The 26547-nt window shown below is 41.2% G+C and overlaps 3 protein-coding genes across 7 annotated transcripts in view; 1 reads left to right on the top strand and 2 right to left on the bottom strand.

The window, feature by feature from the left end:
- Nucleotides 1–6184, bottom strand: part of LOC119029218 (gamma-aminobutyric acid receptor subunit gamma-3) — a 49273-nt gene extending 43089 nt beyond the window's left edge. Inside the window, exons 1-2 of the mRNA XM_037115908.1 lie at nt 5910–6184; nt 5521–5666 (exon numbers count right to left, since the gene is read on the bottom strand). Of these exons, the coding sequence (XP_036971803.1) occupies nt 5521–5666; nt 5910–6004 (241 nt within the window). The 5' untranslated portion in view covers nt 6005–6184. The remainder of the gene's footprint in view (nt 1–5520; nt 5667–5909) is intronic.
- Nucleotides 6185–13316: 7132 nt separating this feature from the next.
- gabra5 (gamma-aminobutyric acid type A receptor subunit alpha5) overlaps nt 13317–26547 on the bottom strand; it is a 31867-nt gene continuing 18636 nt past the window's right edge. For 3 of the 4 annotated variants that reach the window (XM_037114716.1, XM_037114717.1, XM_037114718.1), the window contains exons 7-10: nt 22368–22511; nt 18944–19096; nt 18566–18777; nt 16942–17232 (exon numbers count right to left, since the gene is read on the bottom strand). In XM_037114716.1, the coding sequence (XP_036970611.1) occupies nt 16942–17232; nt 18566–18777; nt 18944–19096; nt 22368–22511 (800 nt within the window). Of the gene's footprint in view, nt 17233–18565; nt 18778–18943; nt 19097–22367; nt 22512–26547 lie in introns of all 4 variants that reach the window. The other variant, XM_037114715.1, reaches the window with a different exon arrangement.
- The window catches only part of gabrb3 (gamma-aminobutyric acid type A receptor subunit beta3), a 50322-nt gene continuing 44887 nt past the window's right edge, over nt 21113–26547 (top strand). For both annotated transcript variants that reach the window (XM_037114710.1, XM_037114712.1), the window contains exon 1: nt 21113–21207. In XM_037114710.1, the coding sequence (XP_036970605.1) occupies nt 21113–21207 (95 nt within the window). The remainder of the gene's footprint in view (nt 21208–26547) is intronic.

Below are 26547 nucleotides of genomic sequence, written 5' to 3'. Positions count from 1 at the left end.
TCAACGAGGTTTGTCAAAAAAAAAAATAAAAAAATGCACCTACAAAACAAGACACTGGCAATTTTGGCATTTTAAATATTTGCAAGGGAGTAGAATGAGAGTGTGGAGCAGCCACACGGAGCTGTGAGATTAAGAGCTGGAGGTGACAGGCTGAAGACTGCCAAGACAAATTGGGCCTTCGTCAGTGTGAAATGTCAATCCAGTGGTGTTGCAAACAGTGTTTATAAAGAGCTTGTGTACAAGTGTGCAGGTTTCTTTTGGCCAACAAACGCAGCTTTTCATTTGTCACAGGAAGAAAGTGTTGTTGTTTTTTTTTTTTCCTCCAGAACAAGCTTTAATATAGACACGGCGAAAATAATGAAGTCTGATTGAGTGTCTCTGTTATTTCCTCTCTGGGTGATATCAAGCGTTGAGAACTGTACAGGCAGACGTGACACAGCCGAGGATGACTCTCTACATCACCAGCGCAGGTGTATCACTTTACATTCAAGCCGTGCGGTGGAAAATGCCCCTAGTTGTTTAACCATGAGCCGTTAAAAGCTTTTTAAAAAGTCACATTCATTAATGCTCGAGAGGACAAGGTCAAACAACTTCAGAGCACCATCTGCCATCAAAGGGCCGGCATCACAACAAATGGCTGTTTAATTTACTTATCTGTGGTTAGTGGTCAGGGGAATTGAAAAAAAAAAAAAGGAAGGAGCTAATTGCCGACATCCTATTTATCATTGCTTCTTTTGAAATTATCCGTAGAAGGTAATTTAGTCGGCTTTGGCCAGGCGACCAGAGAGGAATACAGATCTGTGGTTCTCGATAGAATAATAATGTACCGTGTGAATGAGTGTGTGTGTGTGTGTGTGTGTGTGTGTGTGTGTGTGTGTGTGTGTGTGTGTGTGTGTGTGTGTGTGTGTGTGTGTGATGGGGAAATAACAGAGAAAAAGAGCGAGTCTGGTCGTCCCTAAAGTATCCTGGTGAAAAGGTCACTGTGTTTATTGCTCAGACAGCAAGTTGTTACATCCAGCAGCTGACAGCTGAACAGCGGAGCACCTATAAAATGTGAAGTTCCTGCTCTGTTCGCGATTCTCGGCGGTTTACTGGATCACACTTCACATCACCGCCTCCAAATTCTGCTCGACAGAGTCGTTTCCATCACATGTGCAACAATCTGCCCATTGTGAAGTTTCTTTTCTTGTAGTTTTTCATCTTAAACAGTGAATTTTAATGACGATATAATAGTTTAAGTGAGTAAGTTAAGTGACTTTTGTATGAACAATGGATCACGAGACTACAGTGAAAGTGGTCAAACCTTCAGACAATAGACCTGATTCACACGGCGGCCATTTTCTTCCAATGTTCATGCTCAGTGTGGGAAGCCTGAGCGCTGGGTGATATAATGCTGCTGTCTTCCAGGTTATAAGTCGTACTAACGCAGACAGTGTGACCAGTAGTTTTCATTTTACAGCTTCCTGATTGATCAGCAACTGAGAAAATGATGGAGAGGAAACATTCGGCCATATTTTAGGGGTAAAACAACATATTTGACAACTTGTTGGCTCCTAACTCCAAGCTAACGATACATCCTTTGTGTTTCACTTCCAGGGTTGGACAAACGTCTCCAAGATATGTGTTTAATTGAAAATTAATCTACGCCTCACGTTAAAATGTGGTTGATAGCAACTAGCTGGTGAACACAGAGATTGACTGAGCAGCTAAAGATTAAGATATTTCCCTCTGACGTTGGTAGAGACCAAAACTGAGCTAAAAAAGAGTCAATATTGGGTTTCATCATTCATCGGGTGGTCTGACACACGACTCCAAATAGCTCCCAGTCCGAGCAGCTAGCAGCATGGCTAACTGAGCTAACTCGCAACGCTGGCTACAGCTAGCAGCAGCTAGCGGTCACTCTGGTGATACGCTGCCACATATTTGTTTTGAGTGTGAATTCAAAACTTACTGCACATTTAACCTGTTCAGCAATGACAACGACTTGCTCTAAATTGTCACTTTTTTCTAGGGTAAAAATGATGATGAGGGTGATGTCGTACAGTTATAGGAACAATTCCAGCACAGCAACAATCGGACACACTGGGGAAAAGTCCAGCTGCTGATGAAGATCATGGTTGAAAGCTCCAGAACAGCAACTACATAAACTGCGAAGTGAGGTTGTGCTGTCAACCGCTGTTTGGAACACAAAGCTTTGCAGAGGTTACATTTAATTTACTCTATCATTCTTGTCTCATGAGCAACGTGGTCAGTATTCAGTATATATGCAGTTTTGTCCTCAGTCTCTTTATTAATTTATACATTTTTAATGTTAAACTCACAGCCAACGTAATGGAGAATGAAGTCCAGGGCTTAGGGGGGGTTGTGGTTCAACAGATTTGCGTGTCATTGAATGTTAATTTAAAGTGAACGTGCTGCAGAGCGCTCTGTGACTGAAAGGCTAGCCGTTACTTCAGGTCACAGTGCACGGCTCCCTTTGAGCCAGGTAAAATGAAAGCACCTGGAAGTGTCCACAGGAAAAGAAAAGACCCAGATGTGTTACGTAAGACGGGAGAGTGAGAGGTTACGTTTATTTATTGGAGTCAAAGTGACACACGGAGAGAAGTGGCACTTCTGATTTGAGAGCGGGATCAGGTCTCTCAGGACGGCATCTCAGTTTGGCCCTCGCTGACATCCTGCGTACCAGTTATATTTGTCCCTTCCTGCCGCCTCTCTCTGTCAGGCCGAAACAACAGAGCTTACCTGGCTCGGTATCCATAGTAACAGGTGTAGCATACATGCAACAACCGGCCCCGAGGCTGAAGTCATACAGATGCCGAGACCACATTAACAGGACCGACCTGACGGGATGACCTGACGGCTGCACCTGCTCCGATTAAACACCTGCATATTTTCCACAATAAATCAGGCTGGGCCATGCTGCCAGTTTGAAGACATTTAAAGTGTGCTCATTTGCTTGATTAATCACCAACCTGGGCCCCAGAACCCCAGGGACACAGGCGGACCGAGGTTCACTTTGTGGCAAATCACGAGTGGTTATTTGATTCATTTCACATTTGTCTGGTACTTTAATAACAAAGTTCAGTGGCTCAGTGTTAACGTTTCCTGTCCTGTGAACGATACAACTGACAGACATGACCAAACCAAACCGAGACCGACTGTGTCGTGGAAATCCCTCCTGTTGTTTAAACCGTTAAAAAGCTTTAAAAAGTCACATTCGTTAATGCTCACGGGGACGAGGTCTTCAGAGCACCATCTGCATCACAACAACTGACTGTATAATTTACTTATCTGTGGTCATGAGGAAGGTCATGAGGATGGAGGCTAACTGCTGACAACCTATTTATTATTGCTACACTGAAATGATCCAAACAAGGTGAGTATGATACCAAACAGCTGCTCATACGTCAAGCGGGCAAATAACCCTCCAAAAAGTCACATAAATATCGCACATGAAGCCAATTTCTGTGACATCTCCATCACAACTCCCTCAGCAGAATGAGACCATCACAGTATCTCTTGATCCTGACAGAGAAAAACATTCATAGAGAAAACCAGAAGCAGGATACGAGCGTGATCAGCGTCTCTGCACGGCCAACAAACGCCACGTTCTCAGATCCTCTCACGCTCTACATGACATGAGAAATGCAAATGCAACAGGCAGGAGAGCCTGTGAATTATAAAACTCCCCCTCGCCTCGCGCACAAAGTTTCAACCTCCAAACGTAATTTATATTCATGAGGATATGCTGATGAGACACATCTTGACCTTTGCTGCTGCGGGTCTTTAAGTAAGAAACAGCTGAGAACCCGACTGATTCTCCCCTCGCGCCGCACAAACAACCACGGATGTGATGTCACAATGAGCAGCGTGCAAAAAATAACCGGTAGATCGTCTGAACTGCAGCTGTTTCTCACTCCTTTGTTATAAAAGTGGATTATAGAACAGCAGCCTAAGACACCAGGATATGGAGCAACAACACCATTGTTTATTTGGTGCCACATTATGACGGCATACATTCAGAACGTATTTATCCGACTGGTTCCCGAAAGTGTCATTTAAACGAAGGACGCTGAGGACCTTTAAAAACGTTTGTACATGTTTTGAAAAATTAGCCTGCACTTAGAAATGTTAACATGGTAACATATTAGATGAAATGATGAGCTCGTTAGCTGGGATAGCCCATCTAGCTAGTACAGCCTGAGGTTTGACTGGCTGCATGTCCGTTGCGTAACAGCTCCGGTACATTTTTGCGCCGTAGTCCAGCAACAGCGGCTGCGCTTTGAGTCGTGAGACCGAGGAGTTCCCGTGATAATCACATAATCACGCGCGACCGCAGTTATATGTATGTGTTATAAACACAACACCAAGAAGTGTTCCCAACCGAAGGATTAGAGGAAGAGCTTGTTTTGGTCACTTTTTGAGATTTTTTTGTGCTGGCAAGTGTTTTATTTTGAAAATCAACAGGATGTTATGTTGTTGTTGTTTCCATGTATGTTCCAACATCCAGCAGAAATGGAAATTCTGCGTATCTGCTATGACAGTCCAGAACCTTTCGGAGCAGATACGCAGCGGAGCCGGATCAGACAGGTATCTGGTGGAATTTAGGGGTTGGATACTAAAGGGGCATTATGTAGATTTGGAGAAGAAATTCAAACTCTATGAGATAATAATACATACTCACTTATTCCAAAAGTGAACAAACAAACTGTTCTCAGAGGAAAATAAGGTCCCAGAACACTGTTTGAAGCTAGAGAGGGTGGCAGGGTCCGCCACATGTAAACAAAGTAAAACAGTATAAATTGTGTTGTCCGTTAAAATGTCAGTTTGTTCGTTCAGTCATGAAAACAAAAATATTTGTATTTTTATTTTGTTTGTTTGGGTGTAAAAATAAAATCAGTCGATGAAGATCTTTCTCTTCTGAGTAAAATGTCTTCCCCCAAAATCTACATAACGCTCCTTTAAAATGGCAACAGGGCCGATTAATGATGAAGCTATGCTGCCAGGCCGTCACCTGATTATGCTGTCATTTGAAATATACGTCTTTTTTATTCGTCCTCGGTCTGAGAAAGTTTGAGAAGCGCTGATCTGAGCCGTCGCGTCACCTTCACACACACCTGAACACAAAGTGATGCCCTCGGTGGTTCCGGTGACGTGACGAATCTCAGGGAGAGATGCCACAGATATCCAAACTCTGGATCTGTCAGAACCACATTAACAACAAAATGCACAATGATGTCACCTCACTGTGCAGAAAACCAGCAGCTGTGACGTCTGACCTTGTGCAGCCTGATCACCACATCACCTTTACATCCTGCTGCTGTGGGACCCCACAGAGGTCTGACATGATTTGGGCGTATTCATGGTGAGTGGTACAATGTCTGGACGTCTCACTCTGCAGGATTATGTGCATCATCAGTGCCAGATTTTGCATGATTTACATGTATCACTGACAGACATTCTGCACATCCAGGTGACAAAAAAACATCTTTTACAGTCTGTGCGTGAAGACTGAATTACCTCCGATGTCCGGCCGCAGCTTCTTGTCGTATTCTTTCAGTAAATTGTTGAGTATTTCCGTGGTGTCCGTGTCTTGTGATTTGGGAGCCAGCATTTGGTTCACAGTGACATCCTCATAGTCCTCCTCATACTCGATAGTTAGAGAGCTGCACAGGTAGAGTGGAAGAAAGAAAGAAAGACAGAATGAAAGAAAGAAAGAAGGAGGAGATGGTGGTGGTGGGAAAAACAGGTGAAGTCACTGAGTGTGTTCTGCAGAAGCATCGCGTCAGATAAACTTACAGATAAAGTTTCAAGCGCCAGACGTTTGGAGAGCTCATTTCATCCAACACGCCTGAGACGCAACACACCTTTGCTTTGTTTTAATGTTTCAGAGGCAGTTTGAAACTCACCATGTGTGAAGGACGGACAGGAGTGAGACATAAGCCAGTAATCTGGACGTCATGTTTCCTCGGCAGGCGGAGCGGCGCCAGAGGACGCTGCGCATCGGTGTCTGGACGCGGCGGTCGCAGCTGCTTCAGAGGATGAAGCTCCACATAGTTTGTAATCCAGCGCAAATCTCAGTCATTGTTTAAAAAAAAAAATGTGTTGAGTTTTTTTTTTTATTTTTTAAAATCCTTCTTCACGGACGTTTTCAGGCGGAGCAGCAGCTTCTCACTTGTTTTAAAAGGCGAGCAGATCGCGGACACTGCTGGGCTCACGCAGGTGCGCACACTCTGAACGCGTCCCTCCGAAAGACCCCCAATTCAGTCCAAACTCCTCTGTGTGTGTGTGTGTGTGTGTGTGTGTGTGTGTGTGTGTGTGTGTGTGTGTGTGGGGTGGGAGTCTGCGTCACTGCACTTTTCTTAAAGAGTACTTCTTAGAGGAAGAGTCGGACCAGCAGTGAAACACTTTCTGAGGAGGTGTTTTTTCAGTCTTCTGTCCTTCTAGAGAATATTTTGTTGTTGTGCAGAAGTGTTGTGCTCGACTCTGAGCTGGAGGGGAAGATTTCAGGGAATATTTTGGTGGGAAAATAAAAAGGTTAAAGGAACAGTTCACCCACAGATGAAAGCTCGATCATCATCGATTCAGCCTCATGCTGATGAAGAGCCAGGTGAAAATGAGTTGCCATGATTGGCAACAATTCTGCAGCTTCACAGTGAAAAACAGCCTCGCAACATTTTTCTAAACAACTGAAGCAGATGGGGACTTGTTTTAAAATGTAAAAAAAAATAACTACAACAAAACATGAAATGGCTCCATACGGCTTGGCTGGTGTGTCGTCCAAATCACTGTCGGCCCTGAGACTGGAAATTGATATAAAAATGATTGAGAGATCATTTACAACACTGACGATGGTTTCTGCTTCAAAAAACGGTGATAATAACACTTTAAAAAATCAATTTTTTGTCTCCGTGGTTCCAGTGACTTGGGTCAAGTCTGATAAGCTGCATGGATCCATTTTATGCTTTCTTCTCTTTCTTTTCACATTTTAAATGCACCATCTACTCTGGTTGTTCAGGAGAATCCCACGACACTGTTCTGCTGTGAAGCTGCAGAAATGTTTTGTGGACGACTGAAAGTAGGGGCGGCACATTATTTTTTTTCTTCTTTTCTTCGGTTGTTGTTTTTTAAGAGGACCCCTCACAGTTTTTCTCTTTGTTTCCTGTCCTTCAGGGTGTTATGTGGGTTCGCATGGATGTAAAAGGTCTTGTAAGTGAAAAAGCAACAGGCGCTCCTGTCTCCCACAGAGAACACTGCTCCTTAAACGCCTCGTCAGTAGTCCCGCCTTCACACTTTGTCACTGTGTCACACACATTTGCATAATTTACTTATTTAGCGGTGCTGGCTCAGGCGTGTGTGAGCAGACCAATCAGAGCAGACAAAGGGGCCTTAAAGAGACAGTGTCTCAGACAGAGCTGCAGCACTGGACAGGATGAATAAAAACTGATATTTCTTTTTGTATTAAACCCTGAAAAAGTGGCATGTTGATATTAATATTACACATATTTCTTCATTGTTTACCGCCTGAATTGTGAGCACAGGTGGTGCAGCCTCTTCTGATCTCTTGTTAGTCGCCACATGTTCAAAGCTCGCACATCAAAGTGCCGTCCAGCTCCTTTATAGCTGCCAAATTCTACTAATTGGCATCTAGCCTTTGTGTCAGTGTGTGGAACTGTAATTGAGGGCCCTTGTCATACTGTGTTTATGTTGCCTGCTCATGTACCTGCAGTAATAGTGGAGTTGGCAACCAGCAGTAGAGTATAAAGGGGAACTCGAGTGATTTAGTGATGCACTTTTTTAAAGTTGAGGAACTCACAAGAGACAGTTTTAAATCTGTGCAACACAGGCAGAGATATAGTGACCTTCAGACATGAAGCACGGGCGCACAGAGTCCTTCAACTCCAATAATACAAAGATGAATACCCACTTCTTTTAATATCCACATTTTCAGTAGACAGTGCAGGTTTTATGTTATTAAAAAAACATCACAATAGCATCTTCTGGGTTATTTCTCTTCAGACCTCTGTAACCCTCTCCTCACAGTCCCCCTTTAAATAAAATGTCCAGTGAATAAGACAGGAAATAACACATAAGAGCACACGCTGTATAAAAGGGGTCCTTCTGAGAATATTAGGAGATATTGAAGTGGCTTCGCTCTCATTGAAAACATTCGAGCACCAAGATTGGAACAATAGTATCTCCTCCGTGGGCCTCTTGTGTTTTTCCTCTGATGCGTAAGACTCGAGCACTTGAGATGAATAATCCTTCGAAACAGCCAGAAGCCCATAAAACAATGTTACAGTAATGAATAATGTCTGTACAGCATCAGAGTAAGACAAACAGCCGATCCTCCCTCACCCGGACAAAAAAAAAAAAACCCTAAACCTCTCACAGCCTCAGCAGCGTCGACGCTCGTGCTCAGCTTCACCGTCACTCCGTCCACCAGACAGTGATGCTGTGCTGCTGTTGTCTGACTGCTGTCATCCTCTGCTGGCTGAAAAGAGAAATGCAGACACAGTCAGAGCAGCAGGAGGAGCTCCTGTAAACACAATAAGAGCAAGGGATTAATTAATTAATGACAACATGTTTGTTTTTTTTATACACATCGTTTTTGTATGAATCAACTCTGAGTGTCATTTTAATGATTTTAGATTATTTTAATGGCTTTTCATATATAATAACAGTTTACCATCAAACTTCTTTACTTTGCATGATTTTTCATATGATGAAGATATTAATTCTCATCTTAGTGAAACATGAGAAGTAGGAAACATTTCACTCAGTTGGACCATATATATATATATATATATATATATATATATATATATATATATATATATATGTATGTTGTTAAAAGTACTTTAAAGTCATACTTGAATAGAAGTCTTAAAGTGTCATGTTCAGATGTGCTTAAGTATAAAATAAATTAATTTAGACCTCATTCATTGTGGATCCACATAAATGCACAGATAAAAAAGAAAAATAGAGTACAAAAAAAATAAGTACAATTTGATGGAGATCCTACACCGATGAGTGACAGAGGACCACTGACTTTGATCCTGGATTAGTCTTGACTACAATAAAGTGTTCTGTGAATGTATATGAGTCAAACCTTCGTGTAAAAGCAAAATTACGACGAAAGAGGCACTTTTGAGATTTACCATAATTTTGTTCTCGCTACCATCACAATCGCTATGTTTAAAACACTAAGAAGACTCAACACAACATGAAACTTTGCTCGAACTATCACCAGGGTCTCTAAACATGAATACAACCATTGAGCCCCTTGCACTCAAATTGAAAATGAGCTTGACCTGAAAACGATAATACGGTGAATCTTAAAAGTGCCTCTTTCGTCGTAATTATGCTTTTACACAAAGGTTTGACTCAGATTCAACCACAAAACAAGCCTTGGTTGCATTTTGCCGAGAGTTTCATATCAAAGGGGAGTGTTGAGCCATTGTAAGTTTCTGCAGTAAGAGTTTTATAAATTGAGACTCTGTTGTAAACGTCGCAGCCTCCAGAAACAGGCTGACATTTGTTGTCATCGATTATTTATAAAGTATATAAAGTAAAGACTAATAGTCTGAACTTAACATTTTCTACTGACCTTTCAATATGCTTCTTTTTTTAAAATTTTAACTATGCATCAGTGCATAAAGATAACATATCTGCACATGTGTCATCTATAATTTACACTTTGTAATGTTGTTGCAGTCTCTGCTCACATGACACTCAGCTGCACAGAGGAAGAGAGCAGAACATCACAGAATTACAGGAGACGCTGAGTTTTACCCTCATCTGTAGGATGATGGTGACGCGGTCATCAATCACTCAGTCAAACTTTGTTTAAATGCTAAATTTTAAATGGATCATAATGAAACTAAAAGTGCTTTACAAGTGACTGAAAAATAATGATATCAAGAAATCCAAAACTGGTAAAGAGACGAATGCACACCAGTTGAAATAATTTAAAAAGCAATAAAAATGTTGACAAAATAGAATCTAGTAGAAAATAACAATGGTGACAGTAAAATATAAATATGTATGAAATATATGTAAAAGGAATGAAGGAAATGTATTGAAATATGTATCAAAGTCAAAACCATCTAATTATAACAAAGAGATGAAACAACAAAACTAAATAGAAAATCAAATAGTTTTCATGTTGTTGAGCAAAGTAAACAACACAAGTCTTTACATGAGATCTGACTAATAAATGGAAAACAATCAGTCACATCAGTGGACTCACATATGTAATGAAACCTAGCTCACTTCTCCAGAAAGTAGTCCGACCCTCATCTGAGTCTGAGCTGACGTTAATGCTCTCTGGAGAACGTTGGTCTCCCAAACTGAAGATATACAACACATATAAACCCAAAAGTCCTCAGCTCACTCAGTTAACTTGTTATAACTGCTCGCAAAATGGAAATGAGGACACGGCCGATGGATGTACTTTAACTTTCAAATAACTTCTTTAAATAACTTTTAGTAGTTGTTTTTTTATGGAATATCCTGTCTTGTTCTGACCTCCCTGTTATGACGCGTGCTTTCATGTAGTATTTTTATATTTCTTAACTGTGCTCTCCATTTCATTTTGTCATCCTCTGTCAGGCACTTGAATCCTGTTTACTGTGATTTAAAAGTGCTGCGTTACTTTAAAAAGGCTTTTTATTACCTGTATACAACTGCAGGGTGTGAATCAAGGTGACCTGATGTTTTTTTAGGAACATTATGATTCACTTCTGTTATGATTTGGGTGGTTTTTGTTTTTTTTTGACTTTCTTTGAAATGACACAGGCTTCATGGAGAGACAATATCAGTAACACTGACACTGTGACAGTGTTACAGCCCTTTGTGCCTCTGCAGAGGAAAGGTGGACTCGCACTGGAGCGTGTGGTTAAAGTGTAGAGTGCTCGCTCAGCACTCCAGAAATCAAATTACATCAGTGAGCTACATGCAGGAGCTGCAGATAGTTTGTATGCTGATAAAGTAGCTGCAGTATATGTCTGAACATAAGATACAGCGAGTGTCCTCTCATCCCCACTGACTAAGCAGTTTTGCAGACGTGTCATAGATAGGACCCATAATGAATAGCGCCTTATATTAGAAGTGCACACACACACACACACACACACACACACACACACACACACACACTTCTATACTTCTTCAGTCGGCCCGGAGCCACAGCCCGTAGGAGCCCGACTGGTTCTGGAACCTGTTTCCTGGTGGATTTGTTCTCTTGGCACAGTCGATATGGAATTGATTTCTTTATCCCGAGAGTCACATTAAAATATTGTTGCCACGCTCACATCTGGATGATGAATGTAAAACAGTACGGCTACTAGGTGATTAGCTCTGTCGGAGGCAGTGTTGGGTGACACCTCAAAATGTAATCTAATGATTGGCTACAGTTGTGGGTGATTGATTGGTTGATGGGTATTAACAGCTTGTTCAACCATGGCAGCGATGGTGCATGAAGGAGCCAACTGGGCCTCTAAACTGGGAGCGCTTGATGTTCTCCTGTGGGGAAACTTTCATGCTGCAGACAGCAAGATAAAGAAAACAAGTATAACCCAACGAATTCAGGAAGAGTAAGAAATATGACTCCTGTCGGAATAAGTTATGTATTTGTTTGATGTGCAAAGCTGGCAGACATTTTGAACTCCATGGGACAATGTTCACAATTTGTGATTCATTTAATGAAAAGCGATTTTTGATTATTTTGATCAGTGAACAGACTAAAGGTAATAAATGATCAAGGAATGGACACAAATTAGGACATTCATGACCGCTTCAAATACACTTTATTCAGTCTCTTTTAGATTTCAATGTCGGCAAATCTGAATAATGTACAGTATATGTTGGCTCATCTGGTTTCTGACTGACTGAATCGTGGAGATTGTGATCCAATGCTGACAAAAGTTTAGCGGCGGCCTCCAGTGTTTGTACTGCTTAACATCCATGCCAACTTAAAGACCACATGGTTAGTTGTATGTGGTTAGTGACGGATGTATCACTTTGACAACTGGATTGTTTTTGTTCATTTCCTCCATACAGACACATTACCATCCGTACAGACAGTAGCTGTGAGCTAGCTAACAACAGATACAGCGGGCACATCTGTGTGTCAATGTGCGTTCAGCTCAGCCTCTGACTGATTTCAGAACTCACCAGAAATTCTGGTTCTTTATGTGATTTCCCTCCAGACTTGCATCTTTGAAAAATAAAAACATACGTTGAGCTGAAGTAAGTCAAGCATCCATCGTTTGAATCAAAGGAAATGTCTAAAATAAATATTTAAAGCTATTATGTGTAGGATTTTAAAAGTTTCTCACCACTGGTAGTAGAAAGCTATGATGGACGAACAAGTACACTATTATTTGTTTCTGTTTCTGTTCAGCCAATTAAATTATCTGTATCCATACTGGGAGAGGTCAGGCTCAAACCAGGAGTGGTTGGGACGAACCTTAACTCATTCATGTAAACCTGACAGACGTTGCTATATTTATTTATTATTAACTAGCAGACTATTGAGAATTCAACTTCAGATTGATGCTTTTAACCATAACAAACATAATTATTTACAGAACGAGTTTGAATGAGTATTTTTAAAACCAGCTACAACCAGCTACAGCTATAGAAAATGTTGTTAAAGTTGCCATTCAACAGCACTAACCTGCTGAAACTGGCTCAGTTTCTTTGGGGTAATAAGTATGTCATGTGTAAAAATAATAATAATAATAATGTATTTATAAAGGTCATAAAGGTCATGAAGCAGCAGCACATCCTGATCATGTGGTGGATGTGAGAGGACAGCCCTCCTTCTCCAGCGTATACCGAAGCCCATCTCTGCTTCTGGAGCTATACGCTGTGATTGATGTCATTTGGTGCCATCAGTGACAGCTTAATTTGGTGTAGAGTACGGGCCTGCAGAATGGAAAAAGCAACTTAAATGCAGCTAAATCCTTGACAAACAGATGTGAGCCAGATGTTACCGCCACAGAGACCCCCAAGATGGATTTACCACTGTAGAGGCTGCATGATCTGGATGTGCATGTGTGTAATCAGAGGAGAGACGGCACGTGTGGGACCGTTGTTCCATCAAGCAAGATTAGAGAAGTGTGGGGTTTTTTTTTTTTAATCGCATCCACAGCATAAATGTATCTAAATACGTATAGAAGTTTCATACAGTGTCTACTATAGCACGCTGCACTTATCTATAAATGTTGGGCCACAGATGACACATGATGATGATGATGATGATGATGAAGGTGTGTCATTATCAGTGAGGAGTGACAACAGCACACAAATGGAGTCAGTGAAGCTTTATTTGAAATCTGCATAACAATTAAGAAAGAAAAAATGGTTTCAATACTGGCCCAGTAATGGCCTCATCTGCACAGGTCTTTTTACAAAAAAAAAACAAAAAACAAAACAGACAAAAACAAGACAGTTTTAAAGGGGCATTATGTAGTTTTCAGAGATAATTTTTAAGAAGTTTATGCAGAAACAAAATAAATAAACTCTTCATTTTTCAAGACTGAATAAGCTGAATTAACAAACTGACCATAAAAGACAACACAACTTCATACTATTCTGCTTTTTTAAAATATTTGGCGGACCCTGCCTCCTTTCTACCTTATTTTCCTCCATGAACAGTTTGTTTATTCTGCAACAGAAGAGATTAATATTTACTGTCTTACAGAAGAGTCTGAATTTCTTCTCCAAAGCTACATAGAGCCCCTTTGAATTAAATTCGAATAATTCGTTAAACATGGTCAGAGAGCACTGTGCTTACAAAGAGGGAGCTAAAAAGAATCAGAGTACAGCCATATATAGAAAAAGACTATTGCCAAAATGATCGAATTTCGGATAAAAAGACATGAAGGTCAAAGGTCAAAGGATCACATATTACTATCAACAGAAGTCATTATTCATACGAGCATTATTTATTGCTTGAGATATTTGCACTTAAAGAACAGCCTGTAGCTAAAATTCACTTAAATGTAATAATACAATACAACCGGTGTGCTCCATGAACGTATTCAATAGAGGGCATGAGTAGATCACATTCATATTTTAATTCCTTCACCCAAACACACAACAGGCTCAGATTCTACGTGTCCCTTCATGTGAGATCTGTGAAGACCGCAAAGAACTTACTCTGCTGAGGTGAGTGTCGTGCATGCAGCCGTCTTCGGTGAGTATCAGGTAAAAAGATGGACTTTCTGTGTGTCATAAGGTGACTTTAAAAACAACCTTGCTTTGAATATCCTTATTAGCTACGTTGCTGAGAGAAGATCGATGCTACTCACATAAATATGAAGCCGGATGTCATGAGACAGTTAGCCTAGCTTAGCATGAAGACTGGGAGCAGCGGCTAGGTGCAGTAACATTCAGCTGCCTATTGTACCAGCTGAAGGCAAGTTAGAGTTTCAAGTAAACCCCTGCACTGGTGTCTAACTTTCTACGTTTCGGTACGAGACCTTCATCAATCAAAGGTCTTGTACCGAAATGTTCCACATAAATGTTTGTTTTCAAGGAAGGTAGTGTAGTGGGAGTTTGCTTGCTACCTTTGGTCTCCTCTTCCTCTTCCCCTCACCTGGCTCAGGAAATGTTTTTTTTCCAGAAGTATAATGTCAATACAAATGACAAAACTTGCCAATTTACTGTCATGATGTTGGGTTACAGTTCAGTTTTTTCCTGTTTTATGTTGAAAGTTTCTCCTCATGTTACCTGTTTTTGTCTTTTTACAACCTTTTTCCCTGTGTTTTTTAAATCAAATTTTGTCCTTCACTCTGTTGGTTCATCATTTTCTCTTATGAATGTAAAAGTAGGAGTGAAATGTTGTCATCATTAAATGTGTGTATCTATTTTATAAACAAGATACAAGGTGTTTATGAGCTACCTAATTAACCTTAGTTAAGGAGCTAATAGGTGCGTTTCTTTCCTGGGCTAGCTTTGTACCTGATTCCAGTCTTCATGAGAGGCTAAGCTAACTCTCTGGCTGGACCTCCATATTTACTGAACAGACATGTAATCATCTAATCTAAGATTTGTCAAAGAAGCAAATAAGTACATTTTCTAAATTGACAGAGTTTCCCCACTTTGTGCTAAGCTAAGCTTCAAATTCACTGACAGACATGAGTGTTTTCCATCGTCTCAACTCACTACCTGCAAGAAAGTGAATCCTTATTTCAAACGACCCCTTTACAATAACATTCCAACATTACTGACAAGTTTACATTAATGCTTATCTTGTGTTTTTTTTTGCCTGAAACTATAAAAAATAACGCATCATGTAGTCAAGAATGGTCAAAATACAATAACCCAGTCATTGTGGCCTGATAGCCTGATAAGCTCAAGTCAAAGTCTTCAGTACAGCAGTTACTCTAAATTATGACAAAATAAGTGATCCTACTCAAAGCATACAAATATTTATCAAGAATATTTGCAAGGAGTCATCAAAGCTAATAGAAACGACAAACTGATATTTTTTAAAAAAAAATTGTTTTTTTAAAGAGAGCATTGTATGTTCTGTCAAAATTGCTAAAGCTCAAGCTATTTTGCTAATTTCTCAATATCCGGTCAATGAAGCACTAGACTAGAGTAACACTGTGTTGCTGTATATGCATAACATAGAAGCTAACCATACCGGCTTAGTGGTGCTTTTCTAAAAGCAGGGCATATATACATATTCCTTAAACTACATACATACATACATACAGGATTCTCGACATGGTGACCTGGAAACAGAAGCTGCCACTATCACTTAAGCTTTAAATCTGTCCCCATTTAAAAAACAGAAGAATTAGTATATGGGGCAACTGGCCATTCAGAAAACAAGCACAAAAAAAAAACAAAAAGAAAGGAGGAGATGATTTAATGGCTTCTGAAAAAGTAACTGCAGGAGATTTCAGTGCATTCATAATGAGTTATCACACTCTGAAGGCAACACATTTAGCATGGCTATTCATCTGCTTGTAACAAGGAAGCAAAGTCCCATGTGCCTGGGCCCAGCCGCGCAAAACCTGGACCTCCAGCCCATTTGTACAAAGTAAGAGTAAGAGTTAGAAAGGTAAAAGCCGCTTTTGAGTAATAACACAGTAAAAATGTTGTTTTGCATAGCATTTGGCCTTGCTGTACCATCACCTACCGTAGACTCAAGAAAAATATATATAATGCCAAATGCTTAAATTTTTTAAAATATCAGAAGTTGGCAGAAACTGATCAGTGACTGGAGTTCTAAAATGAGATAAATTAAACTGTCTTTAAAGGTCCCATATTAAAAGTTATATTTCCTGTCTTTTTTTTTATTAACTTGAAGGTCTAGGTGCGATATAAATACTATTTAAGTACCCCATCAAATGCTCACATTCTCTTTTCAGAAACTGTCCCTTTAAATGAGTCTTCAGGACTTCTGTAAAGGTGTGATGTCTCAACTGATCAGTCAGTGGCACCGGCACAACCGTGGTTACAAAAAACACCCCACAGAGCTAATGTGGGAACATGGTGGGCATTGTCTGCTCAGGCCTGTGAGAGCTGACCAATCTGGGCTTACGAGGGTGGTCTTAAAGAAACAGGCGCTTTCAACAGACGGTTAATAAAGGTGCTGCAGCGATGGACAGTAAGCGAAAACAAACACTGAACGCTGAACATTACATTAACGCATGTAAATATTTTCTAGTAGACACAGATTAAAAGTTTAAGCATAATATGGGACCTTTAAGAAAAGGTTGTATAACACAAACGGACAAACTCAAGGCAAACATGGCAATGTTTTCCTGAAGCGACAGGCATGCAATGTTATCCAATGACCTAAAAAAACCCATTCTTCAACTATGATACGAGGACTAAGTGCTTGGCATTGATTTTGATTGCGTTCCAGTTATGAAATCCTGAAGTGGTTGTCAGGAGGGTGAAAGATCGTGTAGCTTACACAGCTCCTTTGATCACTGGTTCCCTATTGAGATACGTGGCCCAGTAGACCAGGTTGAAGGTGCCAAACAGCACTGGGAACACTATCCTGGACATCTTGTCAATCTTGCTCACGCTGTTGTAAGTCTTTTTGGGGTCTGGTGCCTTGGTTTCAGAGGGTTTAAGCTGTACAGCCGTGCTGTTTGAAATGGTGGAGATAGACGCATCCTTTGTGAGGTTGGTTGTGTAATTCACACCAGCCGAGCACGTGTTGTTTGGCTTTTTGGACAGAGCCAAAGGGTCCTTCTTCTGCAGGGAGAAAGAAAAGCGTTGATCGAGTGCAGTGCGAGCGCAGTGCATTCATCAGACATAATAAAACAGGTAGTTAATAACACAGACTCACATACAGAAAAAAGAGAGAACAGTAAAAGATGGCTGGTGCAGGTGGAAAGTGAGGATCAATGTCCTTGGGCAATAATGAAGTGGCACTGTGCCACAAGTCTGGCAGCTCACAGTGAATGTATTGATCCACTATTTCTGAACTCCCACATCTTGCCCTAATTCATCTCTTACTTTATAATCATGTGTGACATCAACTTTTTCATTCCTCCTCCTTCCCCAACTTTCTGCACTACGACTCCTCTACTAGGAGGCGATGGGAAGACAGAAAGAATAGATCACAGAGGATCGGGAAGGGAAAAATGCCAGTGAGACATTTCAAATAGCTATTGACACAGCCTGAACCCACAGTAAGGTTTAAAGCTGCTGTGACATTTCTCTTTTTCTATTACAGTGTATGTTCTGGAAATTACCACCTTCTGAGCAGTTACTTTCACATTCTTAACTCGTTGGATAACTTGTGCTGCAGCAGTAGAAATGTCAGTGATAAATACTGTTATTTAAACAATGAGGCATATGTTTAATATGAAAGGTGTCACTTATAGTGTCAAATCCACAGTAAAGGATCACCCGACTCTGCAGCTCTGCATTTAGCTCTAAAGTTTTCCAGGGTCTCTCTAGACTTTGCTTTTATTTATTGTCTAGCCACTTGTTTTTGACTTGTTTTTATTTGCAGGTGTAGCAAGCACCTGTTTTCTCTCGCAAACCCAGTGTACACGCTACCTGTCTAACACCAAACGTCAGAAAGACAAAAATAGCAACCAGCTGGTGAACAAAGAAAAGTGTGTAGTAGCTAAAAAGCCGGTTTGTTTTTTGGGGGGGAGTTGAGGAAGACCGAAAGTTCTTAGTGTGTTCCAAATATGGCAACTTCTAACTACTTCAAGAATAGTTTGGTGCTTTTCAAGTTTATCTTTTTGTCTAGGCATTTCTGGTATTTGCCTACTACCAAACATCAGACAATCCGGAGACTGCCCAATAGAAACAAAAAGTATCTGCACTCACAACCTAACCCAAATAAACTTTCATTAATTGTGGGGACTGATTACACCCATTATTTAGCCTTCATTATTAACCTTAACTTTAAAGCAAATTCTTATCCTCAAAAGGAACTGTTAAACTTTAGGAGTCCAGCTTTTTGGTCCCCAGAATAAATTGGTCCCCACAACATGAGTTACCTGCCAGGTCAGAGTCCCCACAATGTACCATCAACATGAAAGTACACACACACATAAACAGAACATACCTTGGGCTGTTGGGCCTCCATCGCCTTTTTGCCATCCCAGGCCCAGCTCCTCTTGGTGAAGTAGTTAACTGTGGCGAACTCAATGAGGGCGGAGAAGACAAAGGCGTAGCACACTGCGATGAACCAATCCATGGCTGTTGCGTAAGCCACTTTAGGCAGCGAGTTTCGAGCGCTGATGCTGAGAGTGGTCATGGTGAGCACTGTGGTCACGCCTGATGGTAGAGAAAACTGGGTCACGTTTACTAACCAGAGGTACTACTGAGTGTCATTCATGTATGGGGTACAAAACACTCTACAGTCATGTATTAGAGTGTAAAATCAATGGTAATTTCCAATTTAATCAACACTAGTTGATGTGTCTGTGTTTTCCAAACTCACCGAAGACGGTCCGTGCTGGCACAGACTCGCGGTTGAGCCAAAAGGAAACCTGTGACAGGATCACAGTCATGAAGCAAGGCATGTAGGTCTGGATGACGAAGTAGCCGATCTTCCTCTTCAGGTAAAAGTGAGCCATCATCACGGTGTATTGACCTGGAGCAAGCGGCAGGACAGAAGCGGAGGAAATGCTCAAAGTGTTAATATTTTAGTGTTCTTCCATTGCCACAAAATCACAAGTGCTGCTTATTTGAAGTCAGTCTAATTCACATCCTTCTACAAATAATCCGCAGCTGGAGGAATATTTGCTAACATTACAGTGACCAGCTGTTTTAGGAAACTACATAGACAGGTAACGAGAATCTATTAAAAGACACACTTTATTGACACAAACCAAAAACAGAATATTACCAGCCTTAGAATAGAACATTTAAATTACAATATACTGTAATCATCCATAATAATTGTCAAAATTAATTGTCAAATTAATATACATACCATATATACACATTACAGGTCACAGAGAGCACTATGTTAAAAAAGTATGTCACTCAGTGGCTGAGTTGCATTGTGGGTAATGAAGGCACCAGGTTTTGAGAAGGAAGAAGGATGAGTGGAATAAAAAAAGGTGATGTCTCCGCTTCTGCTACATCAGATTGGATTACATGTTGTTAAGCTGCCCATCATGAGTCCAACATTGTTATAGAAGTAAAATGCTCAACCAGCATTTTTTTTTTTAAAGCCTGGTGCCTACATTACCCATGATGCATCTCAGGCACTGAGTGACATCACTGGGGGTAATTTACCAGATTACATGCAGCTTCATCTGGAGCCACCAAAGGCTTCATACTACTTTTTTCACATATGCAGTAGTACTTCCCTGTAAACACACTGTAATGAGTGAATTTGGTGGCGTGACCCTTTAACCAAGAACAACAAGAATTCAGTACAACATAAAGTCTATTTGCATTAAAACGACATGAAATAAAGTGTCTTCTGCAAGGGGGGAAAACCTTTTTTAAACAGAAATGTTTTTTTTTAACTGCATTCATACTAATTGTCTATTCACTCATCAGCTCACTCTACTGTCAGTCTACCTGTGTGATGTACACCTGTCTCTGTTGGCCCGTTTACAGAGCAGCCCGTAATGCCACATATGTCACAGCTGTTTCCGTCTGTCCCTGACACTGGTGGTGGATCTACTTCATGCTGACGTCCCACATCGAGTAACTTATCCATGATGACACTGACGAGGTTAAACTATTTGTTGTTTATGTTCTTTTATGATCTCCTCTCTGAGACCCTTTAAAAAGTCGTCTCTTTTTTTATTCTTTCTTTCTTTTTTTTTCCGTATGTGCAGTCATTAATAATCTCTGTCTGGGGATGTGTTGTTTTCATTTCCTTCAATCAGTGGGTGGTGTGACATCCTCGGAGGCTGTGATTAAAAGGCTGCGTAAGTCAACTGTACAGGCCTGGAAATACTCCTCTAAATATAAAAAAGTGTGAGCAGAAAATTATTGAAAAACAGTTTGGCAGGGGAAATCATCACATCCTGTTAATCAAGTGAAGATTGCATTTGAAGGATTTTTTTTTTTTCTCAAAAATCCTGTCGAGCCATGGAGTCTGATAAACTATAGAAAATCCACAGATGACTGCTGCTTTCTCCTGGCAAAATCGGATTTTTCTGTCTCACTAATCCCTTGTCACAATCTGCATCCTGTATCTCTCTCTCTCTCACTGTCTCCCTGGCTCGCTCGCTCTCTCCCTCTATCTCTCTCTCTCTTTCTGTGTGTGTGTGTGTGTGTGTGTGTGTGTGTGTGCAACAGACGGTCCGTCCCCGTCCTGTCAGGCCGGGCCACTCTTGATTGGGGGACATACATCCTTTGCTTGCCTGAGCTTCGAACACTAAAACAGAACCTGGATCAGCGGTGATTACAAGCAGGTGCACAGATGACTGACGCAGAGGGGGGTTGAGAGGGGCTGGAGGAAAAGTTTGGATGGTCCGTGCGATGCGGCGACAAGCATCATGTCCTTAATGAAAAGGGCACCTGTGTTGCTCCGAGGACTACTAGCCGGCAGCCCTGCTCCGTGCGGGCACGACTGGGCGAACCCCGCTCTGATCTGACTGCCTGCTGGGCTTGGAAAGTGGATGGAAATCTGCAAGGCGTGAAAATGCGGTTGTGGTGGATTTTACTGTTTGGTTTTTGGACTGTCTGCGGGGAACTGCCGTTCATAGCGGAGAACAACGCTGCTATGTTGGTCAACTGGTAAGTTGAGATAAAAAAAAACAAAAAAAACAAAACAAACATCTGTTGAGCTGTTGTGATCTGAAAGCGCTGCCAATGTGTGTAATGTAATGAATTCACAAGGTTTCCCCGGTTCCATTGCTGTGTCTATATTTTCATCCCCTTCAGATTAACCTGTCAGGGTCAAAGGTCACCTCTAGCCAGTGTGAGCCCTGTGCTGAGCTATTCTTGGCTTGTTAAAGAGGGTTTGTACCTCAGATTAGCAATGCTAATTAAGGCCATGCTGGGTCTGTGTGTCTCAGCAGTGCGGGGGTGGCGGGGGTGTGGTGGGTAGGAGTGAGACGGAGAAATACAGCAACTTGTGTGTTCATGAACTTGTTGAGCGGTTTCGAGTCTTTCAGCCGAAGCATTGTTGGATTTCCTCCTGCTGCTAACAGCCGCACACTTAACGCTATAAATGTAGTTGAACGCATTATCCAGTGTCCTCAGCATCTTTCAGGATAGAGCAGCGAGCTCTGTATACACTTACATTACTGCTGTAGGAATAAACTCACCGGCAACGAGCGGGAGGAATGTATTATCATACTTCTTTACATAACAGAATTAAGCAGATGCCGCGCGGCCCCCCTCCACGTGTCTCTCCGCCGCCGCAGCCAATCCCCGAGCCGTGACGTCACTCGGTAAAAGCACAACTGATGGGCCTGCGTACGGATTAACCCTACAGACCCAATGGCTCAGACCACGGATAAGTGATTTTTTTCTTTTTTGCCCCCCTCCCCTCCTCTACTCTTCTCTTCCCTGGCTGCCCCAGAGACAGCTGGCTATGTGTGGGAGGCATCCTCAAATCCTTGTGACTCATTCATTGTCTCTATCCAGCTTGATTTGAAAAATAAATAAATAAATAAATAAATTCTTCTCACAACATCTTTGGATGGCACACACTGTGATAACACAGAGCTGAATAATAGGGTTGCAGCTTAACATCCCCGCTCCTGTCTGAAGCTACTGTACGACGAAAAGGGAGGAAATATGTGAGTGATGGGAGATAACGGAGAGGGATTAAGCCGCAGGAATTCAAGCTGAGGTGTAGATGGGCGTGCGAAATGATGGAGTAGGTTATCTTTAATCTGAGGCCTGGTCGTCCAGGGTCATGTGACGGTTTTACTCTCGCCTCACTGTACCTCGGCTGGTGTAGATGTCCTCCGTGCCCGCCGTCTGACCAATCAAGTGATACTGGTTGAGCCGGGAGCCTTCCTCCGCCACCACCACAGACTTGGCTGCTCCCTGAGTCCACGTGTAGACCACCTCCGAGACCGGATACGCATCTGTGAAAACCAAGCACACAAACTAAGTACTCATAAGAAATGAAATAATGCAAAGGTTTGAGTTCACTGGCTCCAACATCTCCAGTATGAGGATTAGATGGTTTTGTTTCAAGGTTCATTTATCCGTTGTTCTACAAAACAGGGATGTAAAAACAAAATGTTGGTGTGAATGTAGCGTTGCTTCTCACTTTTTGTTTCGGTGGCGGGGGCTGAAATTTTAGACCGGCCACACTGGATGCATGAGTGGCATCTCTCGAGTGTGTCAAGTGAGGCTGCTATGTCGCCTCATTTAGAGATTTCGAGTACGCCCTGAAAACGACCTGTAGACAGTCAAATCGACATCCTACCAGCTCCTCACCACGATTTAAATGTCTGTATCGACCATAACTAACTGCTGAGAGTTTCAAGATTAGCTAAGTAAGAGTATTTTCCATTCAACAAACACGGTATTGTAAATTAAACTCTTCAGCAAGGTTTAAAAAATGGCAAGACTCTGCGACTCAGCTGTTTTATAAGTGTATCAGCGAATCAGTAAATTGCACATAATGAATTAAAACATTACTTCAGCAAAATACTGATCCAAGCACTGCTCCTGATGCATCTGGGGTCAAATGTAGAGTCACTTTGGATAAATACTTCCGCCACTGTAATGTGATGTAGTGAAAATCACCACATCACTTCCTGAACAGCAGCCTGAAACTCAAACGCCAGCCTGCAAACATGACTTTATTTCCATGTTCTCTCTAAGCTTCTGTTGTTATTTCCCTCTCAACCAAAGATGAGTTTGATAAATGACATGTTACGTGATTACAATTATGTAAGAGCTGCATTTTGGTCATGTTAGTGTTTCAGGTACAGTCACATTCGTCTCCCCTCCTGTGAACTTTGATATCACAAAAAAAAAAAAAAAGTGAACATGGACTCAGCGTTAAGCAGATAAACTCACATCGTTCGGCTGTTTCCTGTCAATAAAAAAATGACAAGCCATCACCATGTCACTTTATTCATCTCAGAACATCAGAATAGATGAAAGTGAACTAGAAGCTGTAATACTGAGCATGCTCAGTGACCACAGAGATCAGTGATGTGTTTCTACAGCAGGAATACGCACGTTTTGGCTTCACATATAAAAATTGTTGCAACAAATTCAAATTTTTTTTTCTTAATATTTTTTACAGAATTTGTTGACAAAAAACCCCAAAACAACTACATTATGAGATGATTTCACGCCAACCTTATCCTTTAAAGGCGCACTATGTAGAAATTTAAATCAGAGGAGAAAGAAGAAATGTCTAAACAAACTCAACAAACAAACCCTCTTTGTTTTCTTAAATGAAAAAACTGAATCAACAAATTGACCTTAAAAGGTGACACATCTTTACACCATTTTACTTTGTTTATATGTGATGGACCCTGCCACCTTTCTAGCTTCAAACAATATTCTGGGGACCTTGTTTTCCTCCAGCTTGTTTATTCAGCCTTTAATTCTGTGACTTCTTGACATCACTAGTTCACCATGTCACACATTTGCATAACTTAAAGAAGTGGAAGTGAAGCTAACTGGAAAGTGAACAATCAGTGAGCAGTGCTGGCCCAGGCTTGTGTGTGCGGACCAATCAGAGCAGACTGGGTTTTTGGGGGGTGGGCCTTAAAGAGACAGGAGACTTTACTCTCAAAAAGTCAGGAAACTTATTAGGATTAACACATAAAATAAACTACTACATTTAATTCGTATGAGCTAAAATGTTTGAACAACTTAAAATTATTAGTGTACTTTACATGATCATTTTTGAGGCGATTTTCAGTAGTTTCAACACAGTTTTTACAGCAGGAGGGCAGAAACTAGTGTTTACACACCTCATATATATTATATATTATATATATTCTCCAGATGTAGCAGAATTGACCTACGGCTCTTCAGAAACATCAGCATAAAGCTGTTTACATGTTGTGCTCCTGTGTTCCTCGGCTTTATCATGTTTCTAGCTTAGAAAATGTGGCGTGGCTGTGATACAACACTTGACCTTTGACCCACTTTGCTTCATTACACAGAGATTAACTTGGTGTCACTGTTAAGAGCTCGTGTTTGGATCTGATGTAATCAGTTTGAGCGCTTCACAATACGCAGATGTTACTAATGGTGTGAGGTTATGTGTGAATGTTGGCACAGTTTGACGGATTGAATGATTCGAGGTTCGCTTGCGGGGGTTTGACCTTTCACTGCAGCTTTATTGTTTCAGCGGCCTGTTTACCGCTGTGTGTGTGTGAGGCAGCGATACTAAACTATAAACGTCATTTTAGCTGCTTTTATACGCTGATGCATTTCAAGCACATCTCTGAACACACAGTCGTCAATACTAGTTCATTTTGAAACAAGCAAACCCTGCAGAATGCAAAAAAACCACTCTCAGCGGCTCGTACTGTACCGTCCTACAACCGCACACATACTGTAGATGCACTAAATCTGTGTCTAGTGTGTGTGTGTGTGTGTGTGCCTGCTTGTGTGTGTGTGTGTGTGTGTGTGTGTGTGTGTCTCTCTCTCTCTCTCTCTCAATTGTACTGCAGTGCAGCGTCCAATCTAACAGTATTGCACTAATCCAGCAACTGTGGTGTTAGAAGACTTCACAGCAATTTAGATTGACCCGAGTCAACCAGTCTGTGGATTATCGTCTCAAAGACACGCTGCATTGTCTCAAACGAGTCTCTGCAGAGCCGCCTCACATGAGCCGCTGAATTTGTTTTTCTTTTTTACAAACACATTAATAGTAATTTCACAATTTATGGCAAAAATTGACTGTGACTCCTTCTGCTCCTTGTGATTTTGTCTACAAGTGAACAGTCCAGAGTGCTTTTTCTGTAGATTACATCACGGTTTGTAAGTCAGAAGCTAAAGATCCATTATGTAATGGTTTAGCAATTCCTGTCTTTATAAGGTGCCACTAGCTGGACTGTGTTAGCACCACGCTAGCTGTTTCCCTATTTTCAGTCTGTGTTGTGCTAATCTGCTGTAGCTGCTACCAAGCTAAGCTGTTTGGTCTCACTTCATATGAAGTGCACCTGACATATGTTTGTCCTCTTATTTAAGTTGTGAATGACAGAAGGAATGACGAAGTACATGATAAAAAAGGTTGCTTAACCTGCCAGTTTCTGCTGTTTCTTCTCTATTACTCAATTTTCAGAACTTGAATATCATCGCTCTCTGAGTCTAAGGAATAGCATTGTCTACGAAACCACTGTTTAATCTTAAAGGTGCAATACGTAAGAATCATGGCTGAAAAAAAAAAAAATCAGAAGAATGTAAACGATTAATGGTTGTGATGTTTTAATGTCTACAAATTCTGCTTAGAGGGCTACACCCATACTCATAGAATCTGGGGTTGCAATATGTAACCAACGTCTTGCGAAGCATGCTAACCAGCTAGCCCCGGCCCTGACCCTGGTCCCCGGCCCCAGTCCAAAGCTCCTGCGCTAGCAGTGTAAACACCAACATTTTCCCGATTCTCTGAGCTCCCAGTCCGGATTTCTAACTGCACAGCTAACTGAGCTAATTTGCTAACAGCAGCAGCTACACTTGGTGGCAGTTGGATGTTACTCTGTTCATATGCTGCTATTTGTTTGAGTATGAATACAACAGGTAGCAAATTCTTACATACTGCACCTTTAGAGAATAAACTTTTAAAATAAAACATCCCCCCAACCAGATCAACAGTTCACAACCCTGTAAACAAAAGTTGGTTAATGTGAAGCTTCAGCAGTCTGAGTTAATCGAACCATATAGGTATCTTTAAGAGTTGCAGTCTCTTTAATACTGCATGAAAATCAGGCTTTTTCTTTTTCCTGGGCAGTGAGTCTGTGCTGAGGTGGAGACATAGGTGAAAATCATGGGGGGACAGGGGGGTCCAGGCCCTCCCTGATCCTAGGATAAAGAGAGATTTGTCACCTTTAATAACCTTTATTAGAAGAAATATATAATTTGAAATTATATAATAACATGCATTGAAAACACTTGCCGAATTATGTTTTTTTTAAGTTTCTA

The sequence above is a fragment of the Acanthopagrus latus genome, chromosome 11 (assembly GCF_904848185.1).
Source record: "Acanthopagrus latus isolate v.2019 chromosome 11, fAcaLat1.1, whole genome shotgun sequence".
Taxonomy (NCBI): Eukaryota; Metazoa; Chordata; class Actinopteri; order Spariformes; family Sparidae; genus Acanthopagrus; species Acanthopagrus latus.
The sequence above is the reverse complement of the archived record's forward strand: the minus strand, read 5'-3'. Positions and strand labels throughout refer to the sequence as shown.